The 17169-nt window shown below is 44.6% G+C and overlaps 1 protein-coding gene across 1 annotated transcript in view; it reads right to left on the bottom strand.

Moving 5' to 3' along the window:
* FBXW8 (F-box and WD repeat domain containing 8) overlaps positions 1 to 2041 on the bottom strand; it is a 117747-nt gene extending 115706 nt beyond the window's left edge. The window contains exon 1 of the mRNA XM_082416817.1: positions 1622 to 2041. Within this exon, the coding sequence (XP_082272943.1) occupies positions 1622 to 1942 (321 nt within the window). The 5' untranslated portion in view covers positions 1943 to 2041. The remainder of the gene's footprint in view (positions 1 to 1621) is intronic.
* Between the last annotated feature and the right edge of the window lie 15128 nt (positions 2042 to 17169).

The following is a 17169-nucleotide window of genomic DNA, read 5'->3' as shown; positions in this document are numbered from 1 at the left end:
AGACTAGGGAATCAAGACCTCAAACCAAAATAAGCTGTACAGCTGAGAACAATGTCTCAAACTCACCTGATCATGCCAATCACCAGGTTTCTGGGCCCCTCCTCTAGAAACTGATGCAGCAGGGCTGGGAAGGGCCAGAACCTAGATTTTAATAAGGCTTAATGTGATTGTTACAGCAAGTCAAGTTTAGGGAACTCCTACCTGGTGAAATTTAAAGTCCAACAGATCTGAATCCAAATTCAATCCCAAGAACTTGCAGCTGGGTAACCCTGGGCAAATTACAGAAAACCTGCATTTCCTCCTTTGTAAAATGAGACTGATACCTACTTCCCAGGATTGTTGTGACTCCTGAATACAATGCCACTTTCACTGGGGAGGATGTGCGAGGCCCCAAATGTGCCTTTGTCCTAATAATCCACATTCCTGTTTCTCTTTACCCCCCCCGAGCTGGTCTTGCCTCAGCCTACAAGTTTACTTTTGTGGGGATAACTTCTGTGTAGATCTGGACTGGCCTGAACAGCTTATCAGGTGCTAAGTCACCTTCCCAAGGCATTGAAAAATTTAATTTTTACATGTCAGACTTCTTCAGTGATGACCCGCTTCTTACAGAAGCACACATGACGCCAATATGAATTTTCATATATAAGAATTAACACATTAAATGAGAACGCTTATAACACACACATACACACACACAAAAAAGGTTATATCTAACCTTAGAGATAGGCAGAGCACAGAACCAGAAACTTTGTGAAATCTTATAGCTACTAACGTTATTTGAATATAACTACATATTATGTTGAATAAGCCATTTCTTCTGGAAACAGCTTAGCAATTACAGAATTACTCCCAATTGAGAAGCCATAGACGCTGCCTTTGAGCCCAACTTAAGTCATTAAAACCTGCTGCCTTTTTCCAACTCTTAAACATGAATGTGTTTCAGGTGATCTTGATTGTGCCAACTTTGTGAAAGAGGCTTTTTTTTTTTTTTTTTTAAAGAGAGAGGGTTCCTGACTTCCTCCAGATTCTGGAAGGGATTCATACCCCACAAAATGGGCACTATGATTAGCATGGAGGTCCTTATCAAAAGTTTTTTTTCTGCTTTAACTTAAGTAATACATGAACAGTTAGAAAAACTTGAATTGTACAAACACTATATAGAGAAAAGTTAAAGTTCCTTCCTAACCACGTCGTGAGTTCTCCTCCCCAAAGGCAACCTTGTTAAAAGTTTAGGAACCCTTCTGGATCAGGATTTCTCGGTCTCATACTTGCTGACATTTTAGGCCAAATAATTTTTTGTGGGTGCTGTCCTGTGCATTGTAGAATGTTCATGAGCATTCCTGGCCTCTAACCACTAGACGCTTGCAGCGAACACACCTCCGCCCCAATTGTGGCATCCAAAAATGTCTGCAGACACTGCCAAAACGGGGGACAAAATCGCCCCCAGCTGGGAACCACACCTTCCAGAGACACTCAATGCACGCACACACACAGGGGTGTGTACCTCTACTCATTTCCCCACCCCCACACCGGCGGCACACAGTTACTTTCCAACTCATTAGGCGGTCTGTACCGGGGCGACGGCCAGCCCGTGCCTCGGCGGGAGGCGACGGCCACTCACCAGGTCCCGGATGAGCTGGTCCACCAGCTGCTCCCCGCCGCCGGCAGCCTCGCGGGCCGGAGGGGAGCGGGAACGGCTCGCCGCCTCCTGCCTCTCGGCCCGGGTCGCCCGCGCCGCCGGGGGCCGCCCCGCGCCCTCCAAAAGGCCCTGGGCCAGCGCCAGGTACCCCGAGGCCTGCTGCTCGCCGCGCCCAAGGACCGCCTCGGGCCGCCGCGGCCGCCGCTCGGTAGCCTCGGGCCGCCGCCGCTTCCTCAGCGCCTGGGCCTGCGCCAGCTCCTCCTGCCAGCGCCGGCGGAACTCGTCCAGACTGTGGTCGTCCATCGCCGCCGCTCCCGGCCCGCCGCGCCCCCCTCGGCCCACCAGGTGCCACGGGACGGTCCCTCCGCGGGAAGTGTCCGCCGCCGCCGGAAACCGCCGCCGCTGCCGCGCTCTGGTTCCGGGTGGGCTGCCCCGCCCCGCCCCGCCCCCAGTGCGTCCCTCCGGCTGTCCCTGGCACTGTGGCTTGCGGCAACCCAGGCCGGGGTCTGTGCCCTGCCCCCGCCCCCAGCTTCTCAACTTTCCGCTTGTGGCTTTTGCCAAGCGCAGACTGTGCGCCAAGCCCTGTTTTTTCATTCAAACATGCATTGAGCAACTACTATGTCAGGCGCTGAGAATTCAGTATTTGAATCTGCAGCAACAAAAATAATCTCTTCCCTCTTGGGGTTTGCATTCAAGTGAGGGGGTGGGAAGGAGGAGGCGTTCAACAAACGAATATGAACGTTTGAATCCGTGGGAGGCGTTATGAAGAAGCTAAAACAAGATAAGGTAATAAAACAAGGCGAGGGACGGGGATGGGCGGATTACTTTTAGAAGGATGGTCAGAGAATGGACTGTCTGATATGTCATGTGAACTAAAAGCTAAATGAGGAGAGAAACCAGCCATGGGAAGATCAGATCTCAGAAGAGATCTTTCCAGAAGGAACTGCAAGTGAGAGGGCTATGAGATTGGAAAGAAAGAGGCATACAATAGCATACCAACTTCTAAGAGCTTTGTATCTGTTGTTCGCTCCTCAGGGACTTTTATCCCCACCTTGACCTGGTTAACTCTTACACATCTTTCATATCTCAGTTCTCCTCCCAAACCCCACCCCCGCAAATCAGGTCTCCCTGCTATTCATTCTTAACTGCATCCCATACTTATAGCACAGAACACAATTTGTAATTTTATATCTGTGTGATGTCTTACTAACATCTCCCTTCCCTACTGGACTGTCAGTTCTTAGCTTGGAGGCCAGTGATTAATAGGAGCTCAATAAATATTTACTTAATAACAACCCTTAAAGTGAGAACTACTGTCTCCACTTTACAGATAAATAGCCACAAATCACACAGCTGGTAATTTGCAGACCCAGGATTCCAGTCCTCTTTCTTACTCCATACCTGACCTATTAATTATCAGAATCATAGAGCCCACACATCTAAACCAGCTAGGAGCCATTTGGCGGCACCTCTGGTTACTGTGTGTGTGTGTGTGTGTGTGTGTGTGTGTGTCTGTCTGTCTGTTTTCAAATTCAGTGGTATCACCAGCATGGTTGTTGACAGCCTGGGTGCCAGAGTTGGATCTAGGTGGGAATCCCAGCACCTTCATTTACTCACATCCTCTTTCTTCCAGCAATTCCGCTTCTAGGAATTTATCCAAGAGAAGAAAATTGAGGAGTTCAAAGAATACCTTCAAGGAGGTTCACTGAAGCATTGTTTATAGTGCTAAATATCAGAAGCAATCTAAGTAGTTGACAATAGGGCATTGGTTAACTAAGTTATGCTCCATTAGAATGTAAGAAAGATCCTAACTGGCTTGTCAGCTTCATGAGAGCAGAGACCTGATCTGTTTGTTCTTTGCTATGTCTTCAGTGCTCAAAACAGTGTCTGGCACATAGTACTACAAATAATGAATGAGTAAATGAAAAACTGTGCAGCTATTAAATTACATTGGAGAAGAAAACTTAACTATGTGAAAATTATTCACAATATAGCAAAGTCAGGATACATAACTGTATGTATGGCATGAGCCCAGCGATGTCTCTTAAAGAGAGTATATGCATTAAGAAGAATATACACCCAAATCTTACCAAAAGAGATCTCTAGAGAGAACAGAATTATGGGTGATTTAGTGTTCTTTATCTTTATCTGTATATTATAATTTGCTACGATAAATGTTGTCCCAGCCTGAGTTCCTCCAGAAAGCAGAGCCTGAGACCTAGGCTTGCAGGCAGCTAGTTATTTGTAGGAGTGATTCCAGAGAAGAAGCGTGGGGGACCGAGAAAACTGAAACAGGGAAGGAGGAACAGCCAATCCAAAGAGCATTCTTGAGTTGGTCCTGTTCTGGGCAACTTACACTCAATCTCACTGGGACCTTCTAAAGGAGGCTTGAAGATTGTCCTCCCAAGAAATAAGAGCTGGAAGGGAACATTTATCCATTGGCTCATCCTCCATTAGAGAAAGGTTAAACCATGGGTTTTTCATAATCTTTCACTTCCAGGTTGAATATAAGTAAACAGATTCCCATGGATGTCCCACACCAAGGCAGTGAAGAGACGCTGGGGCAAAAAGCAAGAGATACTCTACACAACTAACAGGAGGGACTGTCAGGCACAAGTCAGTCGCTACAGCCAGGGCTAAAGTAAATGGCAAATCAAGAGGATGTAGTGTAGGGCATTAGAAGTGCCCAGTAAGTATTTTTAGTTATAAAGATAAAATGAACTATTTTCCCCCCAAACACTCAGCTAACATCTCACTTCATTCTAGATGCTTTCCATATGAATTCCAAAGATCAAACTTGTTTTTATTTATCTGCTTGTGGGTCAGAAGGCAAATAAGGCTCTTTTTATATCTCTAGGACTTATGGAGCATCTAATACTTGAAAAGCAAACTAGAAAAAGTTTTAAATGCCTAATTTTGATGGTCAAAAAGTCAGTTTCCTCTTGCCCCTTTAAAAGAATTTTAAGGGGCAGAGGGGGCAGGCTAATGGGGCCATTAGTCACCCAGGGAAAATGAAAAAAGAGGGGAGAAAAATGCTAAGAGGAAGGGAAATACTGTCCTTTTCTCAGTATTGCCTACCATTCACTAAGAATATTATGTTGATTTTATATCTTCCCAATAAAATAGGAAATTCCTGGGCCTCCATATCCTGAAATGAAAAATAAAGGTAAAGGGGTTCCCTGGTGGTGCAGTGGTTAAGAACCCTCCTGCCAATGCAGGGGACACGGGTTTGAGCCCTGGTCTGGGAAGATCCCACATGCCGCGGAGCAACTAAGCCCGTGCGCCACAACTACTGAGCCTGCGCTCTAGAGCCCACGACCCACAACTACTGAACCCACGTGCCACAACTACTGAAGCCCATGCGCCTAGAGCCCGTGCTCCACAACAAGAGAATCCACCGCAATGAGAAGCCCACGCACCGCAACGAAGAGTAGCCCCTGCTCACCGCAAGTAGAGAAAGCCCACGCGCAGCAACGAAGACCCAACGCAGCCAAAAATAAATAAAGTAAATAAATTTATTAAAAAAATAAAGGTAAAGATATCTCCCCTTTAGAGTAAGGCCTGTAAGATGCCATAAGATTCACCATATGCGAGCATCCGTAAGGCACATAGCAGGCATTCTATGAATGAGCGTTATGATCCACATTAACGTGGTCTTGGCAGTTAGAGATTATGTCTGACCTATCCTCTGTACGTCTAGTGTTCCACGAGCCCCACCTTCTCCCCTATCAAGAGTGCTCCTTGCAAGTCCAATCCATTAGAGATCTTTGGTTGCAAGCAACAGATATCAAATCTCGATACCTCAAGCGTAAAGTAATCAAACTCGGAGAAATAAAGGAAAAGAGGAATGACTAGACCCTTGGAATGCCCAGAACCAGATCAGATTCAGAGATGTCATTATAGGAAATCCTGAACCATCCGTTTTGGTTGCACTCACCACCTGTCTTCCGTGTTCTGGGATTCAAAATCCCAGAGCAGGAGCTCTCAGAGTGTGACCCTTGGACCAGCATCACCTGGGGACTCCTTAGGAATGCAAACCCTCAGGCCAGACTACTGAATAAGATACTGTGATGCAACCCTAGCAACCTGTGCTTTAACAGTCCCTCCAGGTGACTCTGATGCACAAGCCAGTTTGAGAACCGCCATCCCAGAGGATCACTGGAGTGGCCTAGTTTGGGTCACATTCCAGGCCCTGACTAAGGAGCGGGGACTACAGTGGGCTGGATTTCCAGGACCGTATGAAGTGAGGCAGCAGAGTTCCCCAAAACAGCAGAAGGGGGAAGGGATACTGGACCAGGCTAAAACATCTGCAAGGCTGTCATAGGAAGGAGGCTCTGGGAAGTCAGTCTTAATGCTTTCCATGCCTGCACACCTCCTCTGCCCATGGTCGAGATGTTGTACGCTCCCCTCCAAACCCCAGCTCTGCCGGAGCCCCAGAAAGATGGCTGAAAAATGGCCATCACCCTTCCCCAAGTACCTCCTGCCTCACTGCTCCTCCTCAGACCACTCATATGCTGGACTACAGGGGTTCAAGAACTTCTTCACTGCAGAGTCAGGGAGGTCTCAAAAAAGTAGTTACAGTGGGGGACAGGCGCAAAGATCATTAACTTGCTCTCATGTACAAGGTAAGAGGTTTTATCAGTTCCCACGGCTGCTGTAACAAATTAATAACACACAAACTAAGTGACTTAAAAACAACACGCAATTATTCTTTTACAGTTCTAGAAGCCAGACGTCCAAGATCCATTGCACAGGGCTGAAATCAAGGTGCTGGCAGGGCCCTGCTTTCTCAGAGGCTTGAGAGGAGAATCTGTTTTCTTACCTTTTCCAGCTTCTAGAACGTGCACTCCTTGCGTTCCTTGGCTCGTGGCTTCTTCCTCCATCTTCAAAGCCAGCAGGGTAGCGTCTTCCTTCCGCCGTCGCACTGCCTTCCGCCTCTGTGTTCAGATCTCCCTCTGCCTCCCTCTTGTAAGGATTCCTGTGATTACATAAGGCCCACCTGGGGAATCCAGGCTCCTCTCCCCATCTCAAGATCCTTAATTTACTCTTTTTTTTTTTTTTTTTTGGCCACTGCGCAGCATGCAGGATCTTAGTTCCCCAACCAGGGATGGAACCTGTGCCCCCTGCAGTGGAAGCGAAGAGTCTTAACCATTGGCCCGCCAGGGAAGTCCCTCAAAATCCTTAATTTAGTCACATCAGCAAAAACCTTTTTGCCATCTAAGGTAGCATTCCAAGGTGCCAGAGATTAGGACCTGGCTATCTTTTGGGGCCATTGTTCAGCCTACCACAGAAGGCCTTCAGTGACCACAGACTCAAATGCCTTCAGGTGACTCCATGAAATCAAAATGAGGCAAGTAGAGCAGGTGTGGACAGCGGCAAATGGAGTGTGGACGCCCATCTAGAGGGGAAACCGAAACTCTGCTCTAGCCACCCTTGGATCTTAATCCAAATTTTCTAAAACCCAGTATCTTGATTTTTAATGACTAGTAACAAATTCTGATTTTTAAAGAATAAAGATTTTTATTAAAAGTGTAAATTGCATTCAGTAGCCTCCAAACCCCAACGGTAGTTCATTCTTGAGCAATCCATCAATTAGGACAAAGCTCCCTTCCACTTACCATTAAGATACCTCTTTAGCTCTTGTGAGCAGCTTGAGGAATGACACCTCATTTGGGGCCACTAATGAGTGAAGAACACCAGAAGACTCACATGAAACTAATAGAAATAATTGTGACTTCAAAGTATAGTGTTTAGGGCTTCCCTGGTGGCGCAGTGGTTGAGAACCTGTCTGCCAATGCAGGGGACACAGGTTCCAGCCCTGGTCTGGGAAGATCCCACATGCCGCGGAGCAACTGGGCCCGTGAGCCACAACTACTGAGCCTGCGCGTTTGGAGCCTGTGCTCCGCAACAAGAGAGGCCGCGATAGTGAGAGGCCCGCGCACCGCGATGAAGAGTGGCCCCCACTTGCCGGAACTAGAGAAAGCCCTCGCACAGAAACGAAGACCCAACACAGCCATAAATAAAAAAAAATTTAAAAAAAAAAGTGCTACAAAATATAGTGTTTAGAAACATTAACAAAAACATCAGAATTTTACAAGCAGCCATTTTGCATATCAATGAATATGGTGTATTCATCGCTATAGGCATTATTGCCCTTTGTTGCTGTTTTATGCCTTCATAAATAGCAAAATATAAAATTCCTTGGGGAACAACTGTGGTCTTAAAGAAAAACTATCTATAGCAAGAAACAATTTGCTTGTTCTTGAGAATTCTCCCATCAATAATTCCATTTTTTAAAATGTTGCACAGACGGAATTCAGTGTCAGCTGCCAGTTACAGACTTAATCACTTAAAAGGAGGTTGTCCCATATGGACACCAGTCCCCGTATCTGTTTCTCTCTCCTCAGTCTCCTCTTGTTTTTATTGAAGCCCTCACCCCTTTCATCTCGCCAGCCCGGTTCCAAAGCCCCTCCCTCCGTAGGTGTTACTCTCCCCAGGGTTCTATCCCTGGGTCCCGTTTATTTGTCTTGAAAATTCAGCCCCACCTGAGGCTCATCAGAGATGCTCTGTTAATGGAGGTGGCCATGGTTTTGGGGCTCTCACTCCAGCTTAGACTCTGAGACTCCAAGAGCTGATTTCCTTGCCTGCCTACTTAAGAAGCAACACACCAAGGCAAGCTTGGGTTTTTCCTGGAGCCGTTCCAGTCTGGGTTCACAGGAACAGATTCTTGTTAGCATGACTTTGACCCTGACTCCGTTAAGACAAGAACGCTGACATCGTTTCTTCAATTCTGAATCCTCCCTCCCAACTTGTTTCTCTGCAACCCCGACCAAGTGTTTCCGATCTCAGCAAATGACGCCGCTACCCTGACGCTGCAGCCAAGAAGTTGGTTGTCCCTCTGCCCTTCCTCTCACATCAGCAAGTCCTGACAGTTCTACCTTCACAATATATCTTGAGTCTGTCTGCTTCTCTCCACCTCCCCTGCCACCATCCTGGTCCAAAATTACTGATGCCCAGTTAAATTAGAATTTCAGATAGACAATGATTTATTTATTTTTTTTAGTATAAGTATGCCTATGCAAAATTTGAATTTCAGATAAGCAAAGAATAACTTTTTAGTATAAATATGTCCTATGCAATCTGTGGGACATACTTATATTTAAAAAAAAATTATTTGCTTATCTGAAATTCCAATTTAACTAGGTGCCCTTTGTTTTTATTTGTTAAATCTGACAGCCCAAAGTCCAAGGCACCATCATCACACCTGGAGTATCTCCTCACTGGTCTCCCTACCTCCACTCTGGCTCCTGGCAATGAATAAAAACCGACAGAGAGCTTTTGAAAAAGTGAATCATGGACTTCCCTGGCAGTCCAGTGCTTAAGACTCCGTACTTCCAATGCAGGGGGCGTGGGTTCGATACCTGGTTGGAGAACTAAGATCCCCCATGCCCTGCAGCGAGGCCAAAAAAAAAAAAAAAAGAAAAAGAAAAAGTGAATCAGATCAGCACACTCCCCTGTTGAAAACACCTCAAGGTGCCTCACCTGTTCTTGAAATAACAAATACATTTTTAAAAACAGCTTTATTGAGATAAAATTCACATACTGTACAACTCACCCATTTAAAATGCACAATTCGGGAATTCCCTGGCGGTCCAATGGTTAGGACTCGGTGCTTTCACTGATGGGGCCCAGGTTCAGTCTCTGATCAGGGAACTAAGATCCCACAAGCTGAGCGGCGTGGCCAAAAAATAATAATAAAATAAAATAAAGTGCACAATTCGATGGCTTTTAGAATATTCACAGATACACATAACCATCACCACATTTTAGAACAACAACACCCAAAAAAAATACCCCACTCCCTTTAACCATCACCCCTAATCCTCTCCTGGGCAACCACAATTCTATTTTCTGTATAGATTTCTCTATTCTGCACAGTTCATAGAAATGGAATCATATGATATATGGTCTTATGTGACTGGCTTCTTTCACTTAGCATAGTGTTTTCAAGGTTCATTCATGTTGTAGCATGTGTCAGTACTCATTCGTTTTTATGGCTGAATAACATTCCATTGTATGAATGGAACACATTTTGATTATCCATTCATCCACTGATGGGCATCTGGGTTGTTTCCACCTTTTGGCTCTTACAAATAACACTATTATGAATATTCATGTACAGGTTTTTATGTAGTTGTGCTTTTATTTCTCTGGGGTATATACTGAAGAGTGGAATTGCTGGATTACATCATTTTTAATCATGCTGAATCATTTGAGGAACTGCCACACGATTTTTTCAAATTGGCTGTGTCACTTTACATCCCCACCAGCAGTGTATGAGGGTTCAATGTATATTTTACACCTTCCCATTCAAACCTATCTGTGGCCTGAAGAAGCAAGCCGTTTTCTACCTTGGGGGGCCTTTGCACACACTTCTGTTGTCCTAAAATACTCTTCCCATGTCAGTCCTCAGTGCAGCTGACCCCATCCACCCTTTAGTTCTCAGCTTACGTGGGACCTCCTCAGACAAGCCATCCCTAAGTGCCTCATCTAAGTAATGCATCCGCACACAATTTTCTCCATCACTGAAACTGACCCTTACCTTAACAGTTAACTTGTTTTCATTATTATTTACTTGTTTGTGTGTCTCCCCCATTAGAACGTAGCCTCCCTGAGGGTGGGACCATCTCTATCTTGTTCATCCTTGTGTTCTCAGCTTGGTTCCTAGGATGTGCTAGATAATTGTTAGTTAGTTGGTTGGTTGTTTGGTTGGATGAATGAATGAATGAACGAACGACCAAACGAATGAATCCATGGGTGATGAAGCTAAGAGAAGGCAGAAGGTGTTTCTGAGGTTTGTGACCACACATAGTAGATGCCCAATAAATATTTGTGTTACTGATGAGGCTGCAAGTAATAAAGATATGCACAACTACACACACACACACACACACACACACACACACAAAACGTAAGAGAAAGATGAATTCACTCCTTTAAGAAAGAAGTGAGGGATGTCATTGAAAGTCATAAATCTCAACACGAGTGCTCATATAGGAGATAGAAAGGGTTGCTTGGTCTGTTCCACTTTGCAATCTGCTGAAGACATGCATCTCCTCTCCTTTCTGTTTTATAGAAAAATCACTCTGAGCACTTTGGAACTCTAATTACAGGTGACACACAAATGGAAAGAAAAATAGGAAATCAAACAATTGAGCCAATAAGTTGCAATTTATATGGGCACTTAATAGCAGCAAAATGCCCTAAGCCACTCAGAATTTCCTCAAAGCACTTTGCAGGTGGACATCACAGGAGCTGTTGTGAGAATGAAGTCGAGAATGTCTAAAATGTGCCTGAGTTCCTTGGTGACATGTCAGTGCTGTGAATCTTAATGTCCATTTTCATAATATTTCTCCAAGGTCAATGCCATGTAAGACTTTCTGAAGTCTGACTCTAGCTCACCTCTGTAGTCTGATTTCTCCACACTGTCCCTCAGTCTCTAAGCTCTAATCATCTCAATCTCTTAGAGCTTTCTGCCCCATCATGCTCCTATCCCCTCTCACCTGCATCTGCCTAACTCCTACCAGGTTTCATTTTAGAGGTCACCTCCTCCAAGAAACCTTCCTTTCCTTTTTCCTTCTCCAGGCTGGGTTAGATTCTGTATTAGTTAAGATCCTTAGGTTGACTTCTGATTCTGCAGGTAAAAAGCTTTGAAGTCTCCACTCTGTCCTAGCAACAAGTGAAAAGGTGAACAGACTGAAAAATTATCAACTCTTCTCGGATCCATAAGAGAGGTGAAGATGGAGCAAACCACTGCCCCCAAGATTGGTGAAATAGGTGAATACAGGGAGTCCAGCTTACTGAAGCAGAGGCTCACAAGCAGAACAGTGCTGGGGTAGGAAAATCGGAGCTGTAGTTGATGAATTGCCTGAGGTTCAGTGTGCACAAGTCTGAGAGTTAAAAGCTCCAGGGGACCCAGTCACAGTGGCGCTCCACACTTTTCTGAGGTTTTCCTCCAGAAGCTCCACCAAGTTCTCACAGTAAATATCAGAGAAAAGTCCCCTCATAGTTCCAGCAGGGAGACAGGAAATGAACCATTTTGAAATACACCAGAGTATTCTGTTCTTCTTAACCAGGCCTGCCCTTAGGAGAAACTAGTTAACCAGAGGGTAACCTGCTAGGGTATTTTCAGAACCTAACTGACTTGGAGGAAGGGAAATGTCCAAATCCAGTCAGCTCCAGCCTCCGCATGGGAGAAGGGAAAAAAAAGAGAAAGGATGTAAATTACTAATATCAGAAATGAAAGAGGGACTAGCGCTACAGATCCCGTGGACATTAAAAGGATAATAAAAGAATATTATAAACAACTCTATGCCCACAAATTTGATAACTTGGATGAGAACCCACACAAGAAGATATAGATGATCTGAATAGGCTTACATCTACTGAAGAAATTGAATCAGTAGTTAATAACCTTCTAAAACAGAAAGCACCAGGCCCAGATGGGCTCACTAGTGACTTCTATCAAGCATTTAAGGAATAAATTATACACTTCTCCACAATCTATTTCAGAGGATAGAAGCAGAGGGAATACTTCCTAACTCATTCTATGAGGCCTGCATTACCCTAATACCCTAACAAAGACATTATCAGAAAACTACAGACTAATATCGCTCATGAAGATAGATGAACATAGATGCAAATAGTCTCAGCAAAATATTAGCAAATCAAATCCACCAATGAATAAAAAGAATTATATACCATGACTGTGATATTGTGACTTTTAAGAAAGACTTATCAATATAATTGGTCATTCGGATGACCAAATATATTTTTCACACGTATTTGGTTTTTCTCTTTGGTTCGTGGCTCACAGCTCCCAAAACCTTTGGAATTTCCTAAGTTTTGAGAATGGTCAAGTTATCTTTTGTTATGCTAATGAGGTGACTTTTGGAAAGCACCTAAGGATGGGCTGGTTGCCCATAGAACCAACCATGTGATTAGAGGGTTGGAACTTTCAGTCCTACCCCCCTGACCTCTAGGTTAGGGAGACGGTCTGGAGATTTGATTCAATCACCAATGGCCAATGATTTCACCAATCATGACTATGCAATCAAGCCTCCATAAAAATCCAAAAGGATGGGGTTTGGAGAGCTTCTGGATTGGTGAACATGTGGAGATGTGGGGAGAGTGATGAGCCTGGAGAGGGCACGCTCTCTCCCCTCATACCTTGCCCTATGCGTCTCTTCCATCTGGCTGGTCCTGAGTTATATCCTTTCGTAATAAACCAGTAACACGTTTCTGAGTTCTGTGAGCCACTCTAGCAAATTAATCAAACCTGAGGAGTAGATCGTGGGAACCTCTGATTTAAAGCCCAGTGGGTCAGAAGTACAGGTAACAACCCAGGCTTTCGACTGGCATCTGAACTAAGGTGGGGGGCAGTCTTGTAGGACTGAACCCTTAACCTGTAGACTCCGATGCTCTCTCCAGGTAGAGAGCATCAGAGTTGACTTGAATCGCAGGACACCCTGCTGGTGTCTGGATAATTACTTGTTGGTGGGGGGAACCCTCCCCACCAATGTTAGAACTGGATCCAGGAACCCAAAAGAATGACCAAGTAGGATTTATCCCAGCTATGCAAGGCTGGTTCAATACTCAAAAATCAATTAAGGCGATTCATCACATCAGCAGGCTAAAAAAGAAAAATCTAATGATTATGTCAATAGATGCAGAAAAAGCATTTGACAAAATCTAGCACCCATTCATGATAAAACCTCTCAGTAAAATAAGAAAAGAGGGGAACTTCCTCAAGTTGATAAAGAATATCTACCAAAAAACCCTATAGCTAACATCATACTTAATGGTGAGAAACTAGAAGCTTTCCAACTAAGATTAGGAACAAGGCAAAGATATCCCCTCTTACCACTCCTTTTCATCATACTGGAAGATTCTTAGGTTGACAGAAACAGAAACCCAACTTAAAATGACTTTAGGTAAAAAGAGAATCTATTTTTGCTCTGGGAAGTTCAAGGGTAAAGTAAACTCAGGCTTCAGATCTCTCTTACTGTTGGTTCTCCCCCGCCTTCCTCCTTCTCTCTCTCTCTTCCTCCTCCTCCTCCTCCTCCTCCTCCTCCTCCTTCTTCTTCTCTCTCTCTCTTCCTCCTTCTCTCTCCCTCTTTTTCTCTGTTGGCCTCACTTTCTTCTACTGCAGTTGGGGATAAGCATTCCTGGAACATTAGGTGGCATAAAGGAAAGAGAATCAACTTAACACATGTACTAAAATCCCTGACTCCATCTAGTACAGAATCTGGGGACAACTGGTAGGCAGAGTGTTGAGGAAAGAGGAAGCCCAAAGACTTTGGCTGCTGTTCTAACACATCCAGGAGCTAGCTCTGTGATCTTGGGCAAGTCACCTGACCTCTATCATTCCCACTTTCCTCATCAGCAAAATATAAAAAATAACCCAGGCCATCAGTTTTCACACTTTAACGAGCATCAGAAACACAGTGGGTGGGACCCTACACCACAGTGCCTGACTGACTGGTCTAGTTAAAGCTGGAGAATTTGCACTGCCAATAAATTTTCAGACGATCCTATCTATTGCTGCTGGGCCAGGGACACACACTTTGAGATGATTTCTGGGGACTTTTCAAATCTGAGAGTCTATGGATCTAAAAGCTGTGGGGATAAGCAAAGGAAAAGATTAAGAACAATAAAAGGTTTTTAGATTTGGAATCATGATTGTATGAGGGTGTTTTGTTGCTGTTGATTTGATTTTTTTTTTTTTTACTGTGCTAAAATATGTATAACATTGGGACTTCCCTGGTGGCGCAGTGGTTAAGAATCCGCCTGCCAATGCAGGGGACACGGGTTCGATCCCTGGTCCGGGAAGATCCCACATGCCGAGGAACATCTAAGCCTGGGCGCCACAACTACTGAGGCTGAACGCTGCAACTACTGAAGTCTGTGCGCCTAGAGCCCATGCTCCACGACAAGAGAAGCCACTGCAATGAGAAGCCCACGCACCGCAACGAAGAGTAGCCCCAGCTCGCGGCAAGTAGATAAAGCCTGCGCGCAGCAACAAAGACCCAAAGCAGCCAAAAAAAAAAAAAAAAAAAAAAAAAAAAAAAAAATATATATATATATATATATATATATATATATATATAAAACATAAAATTTACCATCTTAACCATTTTTTTTTGGCTGAGCCACGTGGCTTGCGGGACCTTAATTCCCTGACCAGGGACCCCAGGCCCCAGCAGTGAGAGTGTCGATTCCTAACCACTGGACCGCCAGGGAATTTCCCCATCTTAACCATTTTTAAGTGTACAATTTAGTGGCATTAAGTACATTCACACTGTTGTAACCATGACCACCATCCATCTTCAGAACTTTTTCATCAACCCCCAAATGAAACTCTGTATCCATGAAACACTAAATACCCACCTCCCCTCCCCCCAGCCCCTGGCAACCACCATTCTACTGTCTGTCTCTGTGGGTTTGACTACTCTAGAAACCTCATATAAGTGGAATCATACTGTATTTGTCCTTTTGTGTATGGCTTATTTCACTTAGCATGTCTTCAAGACTCATTCACTTTGTGGCGTGTATCAGAATTTCCTTCCTCTTCAAGGCTGAATAATATTTCCTTGTATGGATAGACCACATTTTGTTTACCCATTCAGCCATCCATAGTATAGTTGTGTTTACTACGTGTCAGGACTTTCATTTCAACAAAGGTGGAAGATTTAACATGGTTATTGTAGGGTTTCCCAGGAAACCAATCTGAGATGGAGATTAGCATACAGGGGTTTGTTAGGGACACCCTTGGGATTGCCACCTAGGGAAGGGAGGAGAAAGAAGCAGGACTGTGCACAGGGAGAAGTTGAACTATGATGTGGTCCCCATGACAGACAGCTCTGTACCTTAGTCATTTTCCCTCTGTTTATGTCTGTGTCCAAATTTTCCTCCTCTTATGAGGACAGCAGTCATTGGATTTGGACACACCCTAATCCTGTGTGACCTTGTCTTAACTTGTTTACATGTGCAAAGACTCTATCTTCAAATAAGGTCACATTCACAGCTTCCAGATGGAGACAAACTTTGGAGGACACTATTCAACCCAGTACACATGTGATATCTGGAGCTGTGGCAGCCATCTTGCAGCCATGAGGCAATAAGCCTGAGGACCAAAACCAAAATACTGAGGACTGTGGAGCAGAAGCAAAGACATAGCCTGATTCTTACTGAAATAAATGTACCACAAACCCAACCCTGAGTTTTTCTTCCTCCAGACCAGGGGTTGACATACTTTTTCTGTAAAGGGCAAGATAGTAATATTTTACCATTTGCAGGCCATATGATTTCTGTTGCAACTATTCAACTCTGCTGTTGCAGCAGAAATGCAGCCAGAAATAATATGTAAATGAATGAGCATGACTATATTCCAATAAAATTATTACAAAAACAGGCAGCAGACCGATTGGCTCACATACCATAGTTTGCCAATTTCTGCTCTGGACTCATTGTCAAGTAAATAATAAAAACTCTTATGATTTAAGTCTCCACCAAATGTATACCACCTGCTATATCTAGGACAGGGTTTCCCACACTTGGCACTGTTGACATTTTGGGCTAGATAATTCTTTGCTGTCTGTGCATTGTAGACTGTTAAGTGGCATCCCAAGCTTCTACCCATTAGATGCTAGTAGCACCCTTCAGTTTTGACAACCAGAAAACATCTCCAGACTTTGCCAAATATTTCCTGGGGAGCAAAACTGTCCTTAGTTGAGAACCACTGATCTAGAGTAAATAGCTAGAAATGTAATCACCAGGTCATAGGGCATGTGAATTTCCAATTTTTCCAGGTCTGCCAAATTGTTCTCTAGTATTTATCCTCTTATCAGTATAATTTCAAGTCTAGTGATTCACTTGTTTAAACTAAGCTCAGTTGCCTACAATAAAGTGATTATTGCCTGAGCAAAGGACAATATGTCTGAATTTTCACAGCAGGAGTACAAGTTTAAATTTATTTATTTAATTTATTTTTTGCCTGTGTTGGGTCTTCCTTGCTGCGCGTGGGCTTTCTCTAGTTGCGGCGAGCGGGGGCTACTCTTTGTTGCGGTGCGCGGGCTTCTCATTGCGGTGGCTTCTCTTTGTTGCGGAGCATGGGTTCTAGGCACGTGGGCTTCAGTAGCTGTAGCCCGCAGGCTCAACAGTTGCGGCTCGTGGGCTCTAGAGCGCAGGCTCAGCGGTTGTGGTGCACGGGCTTAGCTGCTCCGCCGCATGTGGGATCTTCCTGGACCAGGGCTCGAACCCGTGTCCCCTGCATTGGCAGGCAGATTCTTAACTACTGCGCCACCAGGGAAGCCCCATGGGAGTACACGTTTAATCAGCCCTATCTCCTGTGACTCCAGTAATCAAGGAATTAGGTTTTATTTAAGTGAGCTTTACCCTTTACCCTTGAAGTATTGATGAGACTATAATTATGGGCTGGTTAATCTTTTCTCTCCTGCTGTGGACGTTCG

Source organism: Balaenoptera physalus (assembly GCF_965194825.1).
Source record: "Balaenoptera physalus genome assembly, chromosome: 12".
NCBI classification, from domain to species: domain Eukaryota; kingdom Metazoa; phylum Chordata; class Mammalia; order Artiodactyla; family Balaenopteridae; genus Balaenoptera; species Balaenoptera physalus.
Note: the sequence above shows the minus strand (reverse complement) of the source record. Positions and strands in the feature narration are given on the sequence as shown.